The sequence below is a fragment of the Hyperolius riggenbachi genome, chromosome 12 (genome assembly GCF_040937935.1).
Source record: "Hyperolius riggenbachi isolate aHypRig1 chromosome 12, aHypRig1.pri, whole genome shotgun sequence".
Taxonomy (NCBI): domain Eukaryota; kingdom Metazoa; phylum Chordata; class Amphibia; order Anura; family Hyperoliidae; genus Hyperolius; species Hyperolius riggenbachi.
The window spans coordinates 92,942,212-92,961,378 of record NC_090657.1 but is presented as its reverse complement, the minus strand read 5'-3'; the positions used below and the strand labels follow the sequence as shown (position 1 = coordinate 92,961,378).

The 19,167-nt window shown below is 42.8% G+C and overlaps 1 protein-coding gene across 1 annotated transcript in view; it reads left to right on the top strand.

The window, feature by feature from the left end:
• CTNNBL1 (catenin beta like 1) overlaps positions 1-17,464 on the top strand; it is a 66,931-nt gene extending 49,467 nt beyond the window's left edge. The window contains exons 12-16 of the mRNA XM_068263985.1: positions 1,877-1,974; positions 4,263-4,343; positions 8,406-8,543; positions 11,092-11,164; positions 17,203-17,464. Coding sequence (XP_068120086.1) covers positions 1,877-1,974; positions 4,263-4,343; positions 8,406-8,543; positions 11,092-11,164; positions 17,203-17,291 — 479 coding nt within the window. The 3' untranslated portion in view covers positions 17,292-17,464. The remainder of the gene's footprint in view (positions 1-1,876; positions 1,975-4,262; positions 4,344-8,405; positions 8,544-11,091; positions 11,165-17,202) is intronic.
• The last annotated feature ends 1,703 nt before the right edge of the window (positions 17,465-19,167 follow it).

Sequence of the window (19,167 nt, the reverse complement as noted above, 5' to 3'; positions counted from 1 at the left end):
AGTGAAAAGTCAAAACATTGTTTTTATAATGAGCAACTAGCAAACGATGGAATGCTAAGCAATTAACACGTTCATAAAATGAAATCTATAATACAGTTGTTATGCGGCTGTGTGAGATATACCTGCTGCTTAAAGCAAACATGCACTAAAAACTGAGAAAACTTAGAAAAAATGTATGTAGTCATTGTTTCCTTTTAAAGGACACATCACAGCAGGATAAAAAAAAATAAAAAAATCTACCTACCCGGGGCTTTCTCCAGGCACTTGCAGCCGCCCTGTGCCCTCGACGCAGCACCACTCCCTGCTGGTGGCCCAGGGTCCCCTCCAGTGTGAGATTTCCTGTGCGTGTGGCTCTTGGAGTTGCACTGACGTCATCCGGACTGTACTGCGCAGTAGTTCTGCGCCTGCGTAGTACAGTCTGGATGACGTCAGCGTAACTCCGAGAGCTGGAGTTACGCTGGCATCTACTGAGGCACAGTAGATGCCGAGCTGGTGAAGTCGGCATCTGCACCGGAGGGGATCGGAAGCCACTGGAGCTGCGGTGAGGGCACAGGACGGCTGCCAGGGGCTGGTGGAAACCCTGGGTGAGTAGATTTGTTTTTTTTTCTTCCTCGGACCTTCCCTTTAAATCGGGATTAAATTCTGACATATTCAATAAAAACAAGTTTTCCTACTTTTAATTGCCCAGATAGCTCTGTTTGCTTTTGTGCACAAGTGTTCTTGTCCAATTACAAGTTCCCAAAGTATAATTTATCTTCTCTGAAAGCCGCAAAGGCATTTTATTGCATAGCTGCTGTATTTATATATTAGTATTTATGTTACTTGGTGAGATTTCTAAACAGTTTTTACCTTCTGCTATCCCTGCAAGCTGAAACACTGTACAGCAATGTTTACTAATGGTGGTTGCACAGCTGCTAAGCAAACAGAAACAAGATAATGTTATAATTTGCGTTGCATCTAACTTCGGCAATAAGCTTCCCACTGAAGAAGAAAGTGCTGTGTTTATCTGTTTGAATGCTGTTCTGCTACCAATTTTTTTTCTGGTACTAGGGTTAAGGCTGTACATCAAAATTGCATGTCAGAATAATCAGCACTGTTACAGACTTCGATAATGGAGAGTGCGGAATTTAGGTCCACTTGCTATAAATTAAAGCCAACTTGGTTACAATGTGCACTGTATATAAAATGTAAGAACATTCCACTGTGTCAACTAAGTTGTAAGAGTGTAGCATGTCTGTACAATAGTGCTTGTCTGGTAGGTCCAGGGGATAGGTGATGAGATGCGTGCGTTTAAAAAAGGCATCCGGTAATTTAGACACCGGATCATGTCAATAGAATATCAGTTATGTTAAAAATTCTGCTGTTTTCTTCCTTAAAGCGGACCTGAACGCTGAACTTCCTCTCTGCTCTAAAAGATGAGCAATAGCATAATAACCTTTACAGAAAAATCATTTCTTTGTTACAGCTGATAAAAGTCCTGCAATAAATCGGCAGTCTGTCTACTTCCTGCTTTCATGGAAGCAGATATAGGGTTAACATCCTGTGTTTACAAATTAGCTGCTCTGCCAAGGTAGCCAGCTGATACAACTGAGAGATCCAATTACAGTTGGTATTAGTCACATAAGAGGGGGAATTAGACAGGCTAAACTCTCTAAATACATACAGGGTGCATTTCTATATGTTCTGTCTTGTGCAAGAGCTCTGGTCTACTTTAACCAATACCTCCCACTCACCCTCTCCCACAGTGTACTATTAATGCAGGTGTTGTTGGTATGTGTTTGGCCGTTATGAACGCTTCCCAGATGTCGACACACAAATGTTGGTTACTTTGTGGAATTCTTTAATTGTCTATATTTTCCAAATTGTATTTATACAGAGCATGTCTGTTCCATCCTGGCCTCTCTGCTTCGTAATCTTAGAGGACAACAGAGGACGCGACTCCTGTCTAAGTTTACAGAAAACGACTCTGAGAAGGTCAGTTGTGTGTGTGTGTGTGTATATACAGTGTGTGTGTAGTGTGTGTGTGTACAGTGTTTGTGTGTGTGTGTGTGTGTGTGTGTGTGTGTGTAGTGTGTGTGTGTGTGTGTGTGTACAGTGTTTGTGTGTAGTGTGTGTGTAGTGTGTGTGTGTGTGTGTGTGTAGTGTGTGTAGTGTGTGTGTGTGTGTAGTGTGTGTGTGTGTACAGTGTGTGTGTGTAGTGTGTGTGTGTGTGTGTGTGTGTGTGTGTGTGTGTGTGTGTACAGTGTGTGTGTGTGTGTGTGTGTGTGTGTGTGTGTGTGTGTGTGTGTGTGTGTGTGTGTACAGTGTGTGTGTGTGTGCGTGTGTGTGTAATCCTTTTCTGGTCAATGAGATGCACATATTGTATTTTTCGAGAATATAAGATGCACTTGCGTGCGTCTTATATTCCAAAGATACGGAATAAGCTACGCAGAGTGTGCAGGGAAGCTACTGGTATACTATACCTGCTTTTGCCACTTGGCTCCTGGTCTTGCTTCTTGTGCGTTCCTCTTCTGCATCCTCAGCGATCCTCTTCCCCTGGCTCCTGGCAGCGCACATGAATGACCCCTTGTGCCGCTAGTGTAGAGGGACAGCGTGCATAGAACTAGGTGTATGGAGGAGGAACCGGCGGTTCTGTGTAGTGCTAAGCGGCTGTTGTCCCTTCATATCCTGCAGAAGAGGAGCGCGCTGCCAGGAGCTGGGGAGAGGATTGCAGAGAATGCAGAAGAGGAACACACAAGAAACAGTTGCTGTAGCCAAGAAAAGAAAAGGGAGACCGAGAGCCCAATATAGTGTAGTATGTTGTATAAATAGAGAAAAATGTTAAAAGTAAGTATTATACTTACAAACCTGGGTTGCTCTAAGGCAACCACTGTATACGCAGGTGGGGAGATTAAGCCTGACCCCACTCAGGACTAAGATGTCGCTCTCTGTAGATAGGAAAAGAGGGTATATCACCCTTCCACCAAGGGTGGACAACTTAATATGCAAGGATACAGAGGCGCCAGTAGGATAAAACAAGATAAAAGGTTTAAAACGGTTTAGGTGGCGGTGGTGGACCGTCCACACACAAACAGACAAAAAATCGCTGTTGATTGTAGAAAAAAAATTCTCAATTTATTCACATACTCCTACATAAAAGTGCAACGCGTTTCACGGGCAAACATCCCGCTTCATCAGGCAATAAACATTTATTGCCTGATGAAGCGGGATGTTTGCCCGTGAAACGCGTTGCACTTTTATGTAGGAGTATGTGAATAAATTGAGAATTTTTTTTCTACAATCAACAGCGATTTTTTGTCTGTTTGTGTGTGGACGGTCCACCACCGCCACCTAAACCGTTTTAAACCTTTTATCTTGTTTTATCCTACTGGCGCCTCTGTATCCTTGCATATTAAGTTGCTGTAGCCAGGGTGAGAGGATCGTGGTGGCAGGAGCAGGTATAATACTAAAGTGAAAGTGTAGTGTTAATGTAGTTTAGTTAAAGGAAACCAGAGATCAACTTCTAACAAAAATCGATACTTACCTGGGGCTTCCTCCCGCCCCATAAACACATGCAAGTCCCACGTCGTTCTCCCACAGTCTGCCGTTCAGCCGCGATCAGCCCCGGTAACTTACTCAGTGACGTCAACCCGGTTCTACTGGGCATGCGCAGGAGGTCCACAGATGCGCAGAAGAACCATACTGGACATGACTGAGCAAGTTACTGGGGCTGATCCCGGCTGAATGGCAGACCGTGAGAGGACGGCGTGGGACTTGTACGTGTTTATGGGGCTGGAGGAAGCCCCAGGTAAGTATCGATTTTTGCTAGAAGTTTATCTCTGGTACACTTTAAGTGTAGTGTATTTCTGTGTAGCTTAATTGGTAGGGCAGCAGGGATTAGTGTAGTGTAGCTGGGCAGAGTAGTGGAGATAGAGTAGCTTAGAGACAGCTTTTGGTGGGTAAAAGGTCCATAAGACACCTCTGCACTATAGACACACCTAGGTTTAGTTTTGGTTTTTTTCTGATCTCTCCCCTCTAAACCTAGGAGCGGTTTATATGCCAGAGTGTCTTCTATCCCCAAAAATACAGTAATTCTGAGCTGAGGCACACAGTTTATGGAAATGTAATGCAAATATACATAGCTTGAAAAAAATCATGCATCAACTCAAATTATGATGCATCTCAGCAACCATTGCTTATTTTTAGTATATTTGAAGTCAGCTTTGTTTTGTCAGCAAGGTGTTGTGGCTGCCTCATAGTCTTCTCTGTCTGGTTCTGAACAGGTGGATCGTCTTCTGGAACTGTATTTCAAGTATCTGGATGCTGTGCGGGTTGCAGACAGGAAAATTGATGGCGAGAAACATGTTAGTATTATTGTGCCTTCTTGGTTAAGTACTGCTAGATTCTGTAAACATTAAGGGCTGGTTCACACGGGCGTCTGCTGAGCTTTTGCATGGCATTGCGTTCAAACGCCAGCGTTTAAAAGCTAGCTTTTGAAGGCTTTTGAAAAGCGTTCAAGGCTAGCAGTTCTGGTCTCTGCTATTGTTTCCTTGCGTTTACCGCCTCTGAAAGCAGCATGTTGCTTTTGAGACTAGACGCAACTCTGGGATCTACTGCCAGGCTTTCATGAAAGCCTGCAAAAGCCAGCTCTAAACGCTCCCATTCACTTGCATGGGATGGCAGTAGATCCCAAAAAACGCTGCATCTGAAACGCTGCGTAAAACGCCCGTCTGAACCAGCCCTTAGGGGTTAGAGGTGGAGGACATTTTACCTTAGAAAGGAGAAGCTAATTGATAAGTCATTTTCAGAAGTGGCATAATGATTACATTATTCATCTACTAATATGCTGGTGTTTAGAAATATTATAAAGACTGAACACTGCTTCCCTATCAGGCAATTAGGCTGTATAGCATAGTACCTTTGTAGCACTGTGTGCTGTAACAAGGTAATCTCTTTGGAGCCTCAGTCACTTTCTTAGAACCCATTTACTGACTCCTCCTCCTCTCCCCTTGTGATTGCTGCCTGGCCACTGTATTGGTGCAGAAGCCAGGCAGTGATCTCACCCAGGAGCTGGGATTGGGATTGCCTGAAGGGTGATCTAAGGCAGAGTTCCCCAACCCTGTCCTCAAGGCCCACCAACAGTACATGTTTTGCAGAAAACCACAAACATGCACAGGTGAGGTGTCTCAGCAGAGCTGATTAACTACCTCTGGATTTCCATAAAACATGCACTGTTGGGCCTTGAGGACAGGGTTGGGGAACACGGATTCTAAGGTGTGACATTGCTGGGCTTCTGAGTCAAGCTAAACCCTGGGCTTGTTAGGGAGAGTAGCCTGTGCTGCTTAGTTGGCAAGGCTGTATTGTATATACCAGGGTTGTGGAGTCGGTACAAAAATCATCCGACTCATCAGTTTATGAAACCACCAACTCCTACTCCAGGTACCCAAAATGACTCCGACTCCTTAGGGCCTGTTTCCACTGCACGCAGAATGGATGCAGAAAAACGGACTCCAATGAATGCCTATGGGAAAATCTGCATCAGAAAAAAACGTGTTTAGTGGAAACAGGCCCATAGGCATTCATTGGAGTCAGGTTTTTCTGCATCCAATCTGCGTGTAGTGGAAACAGGCCCTTAGTCTAATACTTAAAAGGAAACCTGTACTAGAAAAAGATCCCCAGACTTGCGCCTGGGCAGTAGAGTGGATCAATTGGGTTCGGCTATTTCTGCCTTACCCAAACAAAAAGCCACTAGTATGCATGCGCTGGATCCCGATGAGGTAAATGTTTACATCACCCGAACTACGTGGGACCAGGGCAGCCTAACGGAGGCACGCAGGAGGATGGGGGAAGTCTCGTTAGAATCCAGAGACTCCCCCCCCCCCCCCCCCACCCCCTCCCAAGGTGAGTACCCTTCAGGGGCGTTTATTATTTAATGCAAGTTTTCTTTAACAGGGCTGTTTATTTGGTACAAAAATCTAACCCCGACTCCTCAGTTTATGAAACTACCGACTCCAGGTACCCAAAATTGCTGCGCCATTGACTCTTCGATGCCGATTCCAACTCTGACTCCACAGCCCTGGTATACACCACGGTCCTCTGACAGGAAGGATGGACTGATGACGACCTGGACGGATGGACAGGTTGGCTGGCTAACTGACAGCCTGTTTGGTTAGCGGGCCAAAAGGCTAGAATGGCGTGGAAGCACCCACGGCTGTGTAAGCATGAAACAGAACTTTGGCCAGGGGTTTCTGTCCTTGGCATTAGTGCTGTGACTCTGTCCCCACTTTGCATGGAAGGGGGTGTTGTGCCACATACTGTATGTGCTCCTTCAGAGTATGCCTGGTGGGGAGATGAGGAGGGTGTCCACGTTGTCCCGGTGGAACTCCAAAGAAGGCTTCGACTGACGCTGCGTAAGAGTAAAAAGGCTTGTCACTTGATTATCAGGTACTGGAGTGTAATGCTAGGTACACGCAATGAGATTTTCTGATAGATTTACAGATCGATCATTTCCAACATGTCTGATCGATTTACAATCTTTTTCCTATCGATTTTTCCATACCGGTGAATGGAAAACGATTGGACATGTTGGAAATAATCTAACAATAAATCTATAACTTGCATTTTTGTAAGGGTAACAAAAAGGCTTTCTTGTGAATAGGAATGGCCCTGCCTAGCAGAACTCATGAGAAACATGTGATCAGTTTGATCAGCTGATTGATTTGTAAGACTCTTATTTGCTGGTCATGATCATCACAGCAAATCAGAACCTTACAAATCTATAAGCTGATCAAACTGATCAGGTTTCTCCTCCATGAGTTCTCCTAGGCAGGGCCATCCCTACTCATGAAGAGGTGACCTGCAGTCTCCTGTTGCTTGTTTACGTCTGTGTATCGGGTTCAGTGGATCATGAAGGCCACCAGAGAGCACTATGAGACAGGCTTTGTTCAAGCTAAACACTCACCCGTTTCAACTGCACACTCTAATAGTGATCTGGACCAGATGCTGTGCATGACGTAAACAAGCAAGATGGAAGTTGCAGACCATGAGCTGTGATCATCACTCACCACTTCATGGCTGAGTCTTCCTGCTAAGTTTTCTACAGCTGCAGAGACGAGAGCATAGAAGATGGCTTAAAGAGACACTGAAGCGGGAAAAAAAACGTAGGATATAAGGAATTGTATGTGTAGTATGGATAATTCATAGAACATTCATAGCAAAGAAAAGTCTTATATTCTTGCTTTGTTATATAGCTTTTTTTATAACATTGCATCATTCTCTAATATTTGCAGTTTACAAACTAAACTCAGTTTTTTAAACTGTGAAACAGAGTAGGAAAGTTCAAAGGGTCATTAGCTCTGCACTAAAACCTTTAACAAACAAGAAACAGTGAGAGACCAGTAGAGAGCAGTGCTCTTTCCTGAAGCACCTATCTCAGACTAAATAAGGGCCCTTTTCCACTAGCAATCACAAACGCCAGTGATTGCGATTTTTCACTAATTTTGTTATGCGAACGCGATTTTTCATTTGCTTTGCATTCTCTCTCTTAAAATCACTCCAGAAAGTGATTGCAATTTGCAAATCGAATCACTATAGTGGAAAATACTTCTATGATTTCTATGATAAAGTAGCAACCCTAGCGATTTAAAAATCACTAGCGATTTGGGATTCAGCTGTTAATTGGAAAAAGGTCCTTGATCGGATAGCTCAGATAAGAAACTTCAGTTATTATCTTTGCAAAAGAGATTAAAGAGGAACGCCAGTGAAAATAATGTACTAAAAAAGTGCTTCATTTTTACAATAATTAAAATAAAATATTTTAAATCCCTGATTTATATTCTGACATTTATCACATGGTGACATTTTGGCAAGTGATGTAGCTGCTGCTTGCTGTTTTGGCAGTTGGAAAAGGCTGTAAACAGCTATTTCCCACAATGCAACAGGGTTTACAGACAGGAAACTGCCAAGAGTACTTACTCAGAATTTCTTTGTGTGAGGGGTTTCACCACAATATCAGTCATACAGCGCCCCCTGATGGTCTGTTTGTGAAAAGGAATAGATTTCTCATGTAAAAGGGGGTATCAGCTACTGATTGGGATAAAGTTCAATTCTTGGTCTGAGTTTCTCTTTAACTCTTCCTGTACTGGAAACAATATGAGACTCATATCTGCATTACTAATGTTATATTTCTTAGCTGTACCACACATACAAACCATCATAAGTTTATTTTCGCTTCAGATTCCCTTTTAAACCAATGTACATGTCTGATATAATTCCTGATAATTCCTGGACAGCCATAGGATTGAGTAGCAATCCTTTTACAGTCTTTCCTCTTCCTGCAGCCCATCTCATTGTGTTTTCTGTTTCATCCGCTGGAACATCTTCCCTGCCCAATTATTCCTTTGTTTTTCCTCTGTCTGCCATTGCAGGATATGGTGCGGCGTGGTGAAATTCTAGACGACGATCTGGAGGACGAGTTTTATCTGCGCAGGTTGGATGCCGGTCTCTTTCTGCTTCAGCTGCTCTGCTACATCACTGCAGAAATCTGCAATAGCAACCTGCCACAGGTAACCACAGCAACAGGAGGGAAGACAAGCTCCTAGCAACCCACTAAAACATTGAAAATGCACGTTACTTAAAGGGGTACCTGAAGTGAGAGCGATATGGAGGCTGACATATTTATGCATTTTAAACCATGCAAGTTGCTTGGTAGCCCTGCTAATCCGCTGCCACGTATACTTTTAGCCATCCTGAACAAGCATGCAGATCGGATGTTTCTGACAAAAATCTGACAAGAATAGTTGCAGGCTTGTTTCAGGTGTGTGATTTAGACAGTATTGCAGCCAAAGAGCTCTGCCAGGCAACTGGTATTGTTAGAAAGGAAATAAATATGGGATCCTCCAAATACCTCTCACTTCAGGGTCTTTTTAAATTAATCACACTTGAATATCATACCTATAGAACACTTGAAGTTTGGCTCAGGTTTTTTACTGAAGCGACAGCAGTTAGTTGGTCATTGCTGTTGCTTGTGCTGATGTATGATGTCTTACAACTTCAGTTCTTTGCCCTATTAGCATTCTACTAAACTGGTCACACAGCCAGTTCAGGGGCCTCATATCAATTCTATTCCTGTTTCTATTACCATACTCCATCCCTATCAGCACAGCAACCCATGCTGAGCTGAGGATGTGGAGAGTATTTTTGAAAGCAACATAGGTGCTACTGGACATGGAAATGTAATTGATATGTAAAATAATTGATTTTAATATACTGTTAGTATAGTGGTGTTAATGGCCAGGGGGTGCGGTCTAGGCTTTGTGCTGCAGCTCTTGTAAACAATCGGACCCTGCTGTCTTCTCAAATATTCTTATAAAAGAAAAACAAATGCAGAATGCATGTAGAGCTATTTTAAAGCAGAGCTTATCTCTTAGCTATGAAGAGTGCCATATTTATTTACTTTTAAACCATACCAGCTGCCTGACACCCTGGTGATCTTTGATGCATTTATAGTGTCTGAATCACACACCTGAAACAAGCATGCAGCTAATCCAGTCAGAGCATCTGATCTGTACGATTGTTCAGGGTCTATAGCCCCATCTACACGATACGATTCTTTGTGCAATTCGATTACGATTCTATTTACGATCCAATTAAATCCGACATGTCCGATCGGTATTTGATTCAATTAAATTCGCCATTGTTTTGCAATGGCAAATCGAATTGAATCGAATCCCGATCTGACATGTTGGTTTTAATCGTATCGTAAATAGAATCGTAATCGAATCGCACAAACAATCGTATCGTGTAGATTGGGTTTATGGCTTAAAATAGGCGGAGGGTCAGCAGGACTGCCAGGCAATGTACCGGTACATTAAAAGGAAATAAATATAGCAGCCTCCATATCCCTCTCAGGCCAGTTGTCCTTTATAAATACTAAATCATCTTAAAACTAATAATAATAATTATAGTGCTGACATCTTCCACAGTGCTTTACAGAGTATAGATAGTCTTGTCACTAACTGTCCCCCAGAGGAGCTCACACACTAATTCCTACCATAGGCATATGTCCAGTGTAGTCTAGGGCCAATTTTAGGGGCAAGCTAATCAAGTAATCTGTATGGTTTTTGGGGGGGATGTGAGAGGAAACTGGAGTGTCTGGAGGAAACATAGACACAGGGAGATCATACAGATGTTGACCTGCCTGGGAATCGAGCCGAAGACCATCTTGCACAACTTTTCCAGACACCTTATGCAAAACAGATGTGTCAAAAAGAGAGAAAATCCACCACTAGACTGCTCCCAGCATATGAGGTCTCTAATGTTTTTCACTGTGAAATAGCACAGTAGCCACCAATGGATACCAAAATGTAGAAGAGAAACACAGTGGATCGAATGACCAATTTCAACGAAACTTGGCATGCAGATCCCTTACTACCTGGGATGATGTGTTCTGGGGGTCTCGCGTCCCCCCTGCACACCTGGTCAGAACCAAAAACTGGCAATCATTCACCCACAATATGCAAATTACAGATATGAGAGTAATGTTGTGTAACTTCAGAGGATGCAAAATCATTAATGCACAGTAATTATATTACTGATCAGTTGTTTGTTCGGTACAGGATTATAGTGGACCTGAACTCAGTACTTCCTCTCTGCTCTAAAAGATAAGCGACAACATGATAACCTTTACAAAAACAATTCCTTGTTACAGCTTATAGAGCTCCTACAAAGTAGTGTAGTAAAATGACTTCCTGTTTTGCTGGGAGCACAGAAATGGTTAACCTCCCGTGTTTACGTGTTAGCTCTCAAATTACATTAGCTCATTAGTTGCTGAGAAGGGAGAATTAGACAGGCAGTTCTCTAGAAACACATGCAGGATGGACACCGGGTGGATTTCTCTGTGTTCTCCTCCCCTGTGCAAGAGTTCAAGTCTGCTTTAAGTTACATACTGCTTTTATATAGCTGTAAAAAATGGGCAATGGGGCTTGTGCATACTTGCCATCAGTGCTGGCAGAGTGCATTGCATATTTTCTGTAGATGTCTGTGCATGTGTGGTCACTAATGTGTTCCTGGACAGGTGTAATCTAACGGATTTTGTTCTGCATTTTCTTTTAGGTCCGGCAAAGAGTGCTGCAGATTTTGAACATGAGAGGAAGCTCTACTAAAGTAATACAACATATATTAAAGGGTAAGTAAAGTGGGGGTCACAGATATTAGAAAATGCGCACAATCTTCCGAAATTGCGATCGTCACATATCTAATGTATTTGAACTGCAATTTTTATTTATTTGTTTTTGCATTCGTATGTGATTTGCCTTTTGTGGTGTTTTTTTTTTTTTTTTTTTTATTTGTATGCGTTTTTCTAAATTCAAATTGCAGGTCTGCTTTTTTTCCTTGTACAATGTGCGTTTCGTATTTCAATGCAAGTCAACGAGAGCTCTGAAAAATTACGTAAATATAGCATTTTTGCACAAATAATTGTGTCCAATTTTGAAGCTACATACATTTTCATGTAAATTAATTTAGTTCCTTATTCACAGAAAATTTGCTAAAAGAAAATTCACACATGAATGCATACAGTAATCACAAAAACGTACAAAAGTTCCTAAAAAAAAAAAAAAAAAAAGCCTAAATATTGCAAATGCAAATTCATGCACTCAAGATAACTACTTTTGTGCAAATGGCCCCTAACATGGATAGAGGAAGTCACCTGACCTGTCAGTGGAACTACTGTATTTTTCGGACTATTAGACACTCCTGATCATAAGACACACCTTAGCTTTAGAGGACAAAAAGCAGGAAAAAATATATACTAAACCTGGTGCATCCATGTTGAAGGGGCATCGAGTGGATTATGCCCCCTTTGTACCTCATGCCCCCTTGTACATCTTGTCTCCCTGTGTCCTCCTCTGTCCCTCTTGTGTCCTTTTGTGCCCCCCATGTGTCCACCTCTGTCCTCCTTGTGTGCTCCTCTATGACCCTTTGTGTCCTTCTCTATGCCCCTTTGTGTAAATGTCCTTATGTCCTCCTCTATACTGTGTCTCCCTCTGCATGGTCACAGTACAGGTATCCCCCAACATTGCGGCAGGTTGGAGGTTGGTATTGGTAGGCGTTCACAAGTCAGGAACTCCCTGCATTTGGACTATAAGACGCAGTGACTTTTTCGCCCCACTTTTGTGGGAGAAAAAGTGAGTCTAAAGGCTTGTACACACGTTGGATTTTCGCAAACGACTCATCGTTTAGACGTCCAAACGACACTATTCGCCAAGCGGATCGCTCAAGTCCAGTCTTATCAGCTGAACGACAGACTTTACACACGCCCGATTTGACGTCCAAATGACGGGTCGTTTGCGAAAATCTGACATGCGTATGTAGCTTTATAGTCCAAAAAAATACAGTACTTTGTACAACAGATAATACATGTTGGTAACATGGCTCTGTCACTGGTTTTAAAGTGAACCAGAGACGAAGCACCCTTGTGTATTTTACCATAGAAATCAGTGGGAACATTAGAGAAAACATTTACCATGCTCTCTGTTCCATCCTCACTGCTAAAAGTGTCTGTTATCTAGCTGAGATAAGAATCCCGGACTGAGCATTGATTCTGGCTTTGCTATAATGACTCAGCTATAATGATTCCTGAGCAAAGCCAGCAGGGGGCAGGCTTGGACTTGAAGACAGCAAAGAACACAGTCTCAGCTATAATTATTCTGTAGCAAAGCCAGACCGACTGCTTAGTCGGGATTCTTATCTTAGAGGTGATAACAGGCAAATTAAACAGAGAACAATGTAACAAAGAGCAGATTAGGTGTTTACTGTCATGTTCCCACTGATTTATAAGGTAAAATACATGAGGTTGCTTCATCTCTGGTTCTCTTTAAAGTTTCTTATCTATTATAAACTGACCTTATGATGATGCACTCCATAACATTGTCATGCAGTCACTGAAATTTGCATGACAAAAGGGTTTTTTGTTCCAAAGTTACACCCTTAGGAAATATCTGCACATTGGCACTGTTGCCAAGATTGTTAGCAGGAATTGCCCTCCCCTTGAATTTTTAAAGCAGGTCTATTGGCCCTTTAATTTGATAGATAGCTTCTCCAACCAGTAGAGAAACTTGGCTCCTTTTATTTCCCTTATTGTATCACTTCTGCTCCGGTCTCTGAAATTACTGAAAATTTAGTCCTGCAGTTTTCACAGTAGATTACCCTACTTTTAATTTGTATGTGTGTACCGTACTTTTGATTACTTTATCCTAGGGTCACTTCAAGAACACTTGTCACTAGTGTAACTACTGCTGTTTTTGTGCTGTGAGATGGACATTGAGAGTATACTTTTTGATTTAATTTTTAGGAGAGAGTGGTGATATAAAAAAGTCTTTATGTGCAAATCTACTGACCTAGGGAATTCAGTTCAATCAGCCCATCAACGGGGCTGTTTAGTTAGCCGGCTGATTGGCAGTTGCTGGCTTTGATTTGGTTTTAGTTCTTTTCCCTTCCTGCTTTTATAGTAAGTTGTATACATGGATAATTCTGGATCTATTACAAGTTGCTTTTAGTGGCTTGGCAGTATGTTGGATTTCAGCACTGGTGTTCAATGAATGACACAAATCCTAGTATACGGATATCGGGGTGCATTCACACTATGCATGTTGTGCAATAATACCACATGTAATATCGGGATCACACTATGCGCAATGTGAAATATTGCTGCATGTAATATTGGGATGGGATCACTCTATGCACGTTGTGCAATAATACTGCATGTAATATCGGGGTGCAATCACACTGTGCACATTGTGCAATAATACCAGGTGTAATATTAGGATGCAATCACACTATGCATGTTGTGCAATAATACTGCATGTAATATTGGGATGCAATAACACTATGCGCGTTGTGCAATAATACTGCATGTGATATCGGGTGCTATCACACTATGCAAGGTTTGCAATAATAATGCATGTAATATCAGGTGTGATCACACTTTGGGCTTGATTCACTAAGACATAGCATGCCCTGTTAGAGATAACATGCCTTATCAAAGTTAACACGCCTTATCAGAGTAGCATAGCAAACTTATGCCTGCTAATTGGAAATGACCACTCGTCTTGCCCTCAGCCCTTGCGGGTTTGTAAAGCTCGCTATGCTACTCTGATAAGGCATTTGAACTTTGATAAGGCATGCTATTTGTCTTAGTGAATCAAGCCCTATGTATGTTGCACAATAACACCACATGCAATATTGGGATGCGATCACACTATGCATGTTGTGCAATGATACTGCATATGATATTTGGGTGTGATCACACTATGCGCATTGTGCAAGAATATTGCCTGTGATATTGGGGTGTGGTCACACTCTGCATGTTGAGCTATAATACTGCTTGTGATATCCTAGTGCGTTGATACTATTTTCGTTGTTCAATAATACTGCATGTGGTACGTTCACACTGTGTGATGTGCAAGTGCATGGGAATTCACACAGTTTGAACACACCCTTAATCTGGACCCTAGGTTCTCAACACATGGTAGGCGTAACCCAGGGGTTTACTTAAAGGGGCACTATTGCTAATCTGCTTATTTTAAGTCTCTTTAACATAAATATCTGTTAGTAAAGCAATGTTACTGTTGAGTATGAACACTGATGAAAGGTATTTCCTCACTGCCAATACCCACTGATAGCCAGGTAGTCACGACGGCAGATTTACCTTTCTGACGCCGACTGGGCTAATCCATTATGTATTAGGGGGCTCCTGCAACTGCTGCTTGAGCTGCCGTTGGTTTTCATCTATCTGGTCAGCTCAGCTATGCTCTTTCAAACTTCTAACTGCACTATCGTGCAGTTACTGTGCTCAGCGTAGCCGCCGTACAGCGCAGGACAGCGCCGTATGGCTCTGTTTATGCGCTGCCCGGAAAGGACCCCTTATGGGAATCTGGCAAAAGCCGAAGTCTGGTTACCAGGGCGACGGATAACAATAGGTGTCCGTGTCTTTGTCAGCTTCCCATAAGGGGTCCTTTCCGGGCAGCGCATAAACATAGAGCCATACGGCGCTGTCCTGCGCTGTACCGCGGCTCGCAGGCTAATTGTAAACACGCGGGAAAGAAATCCCTGCTGTTTAAATCATACGGCGCTGTAAAGGAGATCAGGGAACGAATGGGAGGGAAGGAAAGGGAGCGGGGCCTGAAATCGCTGCGGAGGGGGGCTTTAAGGAACCCCCCCTGCTACCCACATAGTGCCGGCGGCGATCAGACCCCCGCAGCAGGACATCCCCCTAGTGGGGAAAAAAGGGGGGGGGGGAAGTCTGGTCGCCCTGGCTGCCTGCTGATCTGTGCTGTGGGCTGGAGAGCCCACGCTGCACAGATCAGCTCAAAATCCCCTGGTCCTTGTGCTCAGGGGGTACTTGAACTCCTAGTCAATCTATAAAGTTTTGAGATTAAAAAAGAAATGATAAACCATATAATAAATTAACCTGAATTATACTTAATTGTATTTACAGTTAAAGCCATCAAGGAATGTTTGAAAAGTATTGCATGCACGACAGTAATGGTGTTCGATATAGCAATGAACCCCCAGCCGCCATCCCCCCCACCTCATGCATTTTAAAATTCTAACTGCCCTGTTGCAGTGACTCACAGCCTCCTCCCCCACCAGCCTCTTGTGGCACTAGGCACATGTGTTTGATGTTACAATGGGGTGCTTGGCCCATGTGGTACATGTGGCACTTGTCACTTGGGGGTGACAGAGCAAGAGGCTGGGGGGAGGCCAGAAGCTAAAACGCGCCTGCTGGCCCTGGTGGAAAAACACAGTTTGTGCACAGACCTGGCGAAGCGGATAGAGACCCGTGAAATGCGTTGTCATTGTTAGTGGTTTTTTAGAGATTTGACAGTAAAAAGAGCAAAGCACAGCAAACTCAAAAACCTCATAAACCAAAAAAAAGCAATTTTAACATGGAAAAAAACCGATAGCTTTTTGGGACCTGTAAATCTCAGCTGTACCGTTTCCTGACTTGAGCTATAAGGAACTACAGTCAAAACGGTGTAGTGTCTCTAGAGATTTGCCAGTAAAAAGCGCGAAAGCACAGCAAACTAAAAAACTAGGGCTGTGGAGTCAGTACAAAAATCTTCCAACTCCGACTCCTCAGTTTATGAAACCTCCGACTCCGGGTACCCAAAATGACTCCGACTCCTTGACTCCGATGTCTAATACTTACCAGGACCGTGGATTTTGTACAAAATCATCCGACTCCTTAGTTTGTGAAATCTCCGGGTACCCAAAATTGCTCTGACTCAGACTCCTTGACTCCAACCCCGACTCCACAGCCCTGTCAAAAACCTCATAAACCAAAAGAAACCATTTAAACGTGAAAAACCAGATAGCATTCCGATGTACAAGTTTCTGACATGTGCTATCAAAACGATGTAGTGTCTACGCACCTGAGATTTTCAAAGACAAATAAAACTTGAACTAGACATGGGATGAATCCCAAATTTCCTCAAATGCAAATCAAAAAAGATTCTTGAATCTCTCGAATCTAACGAATCCTGCACATAAGAATTGTGTGATGTGTGTTAGACTAGTAGTTAGACTACAGTGTTCTCCTCAGAAAACTTTTCCAGCCGGGTGGCATTAAATAGTAGCTGGGTGGCATGAAAGAGTAGCCAGATGGGGCTATATGAGGGAAGGCAGGCCCAGTGCTTCTGTGCGTAACTCTGCTTACAGCATAGGAGGTGGTGAGCTGGTGACAGCCGGGTGCTCATCAAATGTAGACGGGTGGAGCACGCAGCTAAAAGAGCCTGGGGAGAACACTGGACTTAGAAAGGGAAGGAACAGTACTAATTAGATTCAAAAGTTTAGAGAAAATCGTGAATCTTTTTGCGTTCAAGGAAATTTGGGATTCGTCCCAACTCTGAGGGTTCAGACACACACTAGAAGCCCTTTTCTGAGCGCTTTTTGGCCCTCTGAGCTTTCTGAAACCTTTTTTTTTTTTAAATGCTCCCATTGACTTACATTAAAATTGTGTTAAAATTGCACAATTTTACCACGATTTTAATGTAGGTCAATGGGGGTGGTTTTTTTAAAAGGCTCTTAGAAAGCTCCAAGGGCCAAAAAGCTATCAGAAAATTGCTTTTAGTGTGTCCGAGCCCTTAATTAAACATTTTCTCCCAGAGTCAGACTTCTGTGTGGACCAACAAATGTTATTCACGTAAGTCTCTTGTGTTGCAGAATATTCGGAGAACATTGGTGATGGGAAGAGTCAGGAGTTTCGGGAGAGCGAGCAGCAGAGGATACAGGAGTTGCTGGAGACTTTGTGAAGCGTTCCGCCGCAGAGAGTTGCGCTGTTTCATGGATCCGCTTGTAAATAATGTTTTGGCATCTGGCGTTTCGCCTCTCTCTCTCTCTCCACTGATTGCCTGTTGGGACCTTTCTGAATCCTTCCTCCAGAATTTCACGTGTGTTATTTTTTATATAAAGCTAATTAATTAAAGCGTGGTGTCTCTGATGTTTGTTCAAGGAAGGACTGATCTCTCTGTTAGCTTACGTGATTAAGAACAATGAGGATTCTGTATAAATTATTTCCTTGATGATGTTAGAATGGCGTATTAGTGTCATTTTGCCTCGAGTTAAATTGTTTAATTTTACACATTTTAATTGGAAATAAGCATACATCAGTTTATTTTTATAGGTGTGATCCGCTCGTACATTAGCGGTTTCTCTCAAATGATTTAGCAACGTATAAAATTCCATCTCCCATTTTGGTGCTGCTATACTAGGAATGTCTTCACGATTACAGAGGAACTCCGCTTAAAGGGACACTTAAGTCAAACAAAAAAAATGTTTTACTCACCTAGGGCTTCCAATAGCCCCCTGCAGCTGTCCGGTACCCTCGCCGTCTCCCTCCGATCCTCCTGGCCACGCCGGCAGCCACTTCCTGTTTCGGTGACAGGAGCTGACAGGCTGGGGACGCGAGTGATTCTTCGCGTTCCCAGACACATTAGCACCCTCTATGCTGCTATATGGTATATGATATATGCTATAGCAGCATAGATAGCGCTATTGTGGCCAGGAACGCGAAGAATCACTCGCGTCCCCAGCCTGTCAGCTCCTGTCACCGAAACAGGAAGTGGCTGCCGGCGGGGCCAGGAGGAACGGAGGGAGACGGCGAGGGCACCGGACAGCTGCAGGGGGCTATTGGAAGCCCCAGGTGAGTAAAACTCATTTTTTTTTTTTTTTTTGACTTAAGTGTCCCTTTAAAGCAGACCTGAACTCAGAACTTCCTCTCTGCTCTAAAAGATAAGCAACAGCATGATAACCTTTTAAAGAAAAATGTCTTTGTTGCAGCTGATGGAAATCTGCAATGTTTTTACTGCCTGCTTCAATATAGGGTTAACATCATGTGTTTACAAATTGGCTGTTCTGCCGAGAAGTCTGTGCTGACACAGCTGAAAGATTACATTTAAGTTGTTATTACTTACAGATGAGGGGAATTAGACAGGCTAAACTCTCTAAATACTTACAGGGTGAAATTCAGCTTATTATAATTTAGTCATATTTTTCATAAAATCCTTACATTTTAGTGTGTAAATTACCGTATGAGTGTCCTCTGACGCATAGACCCGTCACATTTCCATGATCACCTTCGAGTGTTTTCTCTATACTCTGTCACCTGTGTCTGATCTCGATTACCTGAACGCTAATACGTTCGGATTAACTTTCACCATGGATACTCATCCTACTGAGATCCATTTTTTAGATCTAGAAATTAAAATTGATCCAGTTTCTGCTGCAATTGTCACCACCAATTACTTCAAACCCACTGATCGAAACGGGTACCTAGACTTCAAAAGTGCTCACTATAAACCGAGGTTAAAAAATGTCCCTTTTGGACAATTCAAACGCATTCGACGTAACTGTACACGTAATGAGGACTATGTTTTACAGTCGGAGATCCTTAAAACTCGATTTACCGAGAAACACTATCCACCAAAATTAATCGAAGCAGCATATAAAAAAGCGGCTACATTTTCCCAACGTGATTGTATTAAGGGTGATGATTGCAGCAGCGACCCTAGACAGACTGATACAAATCATAAGAAATTACCTATTATTATTAACTATTCTGGCCAGTCAATGGAATGTCGGGATATATTTAACTGTTTCTGGCCAATTTTGCTCAGTGACCCCATCCTT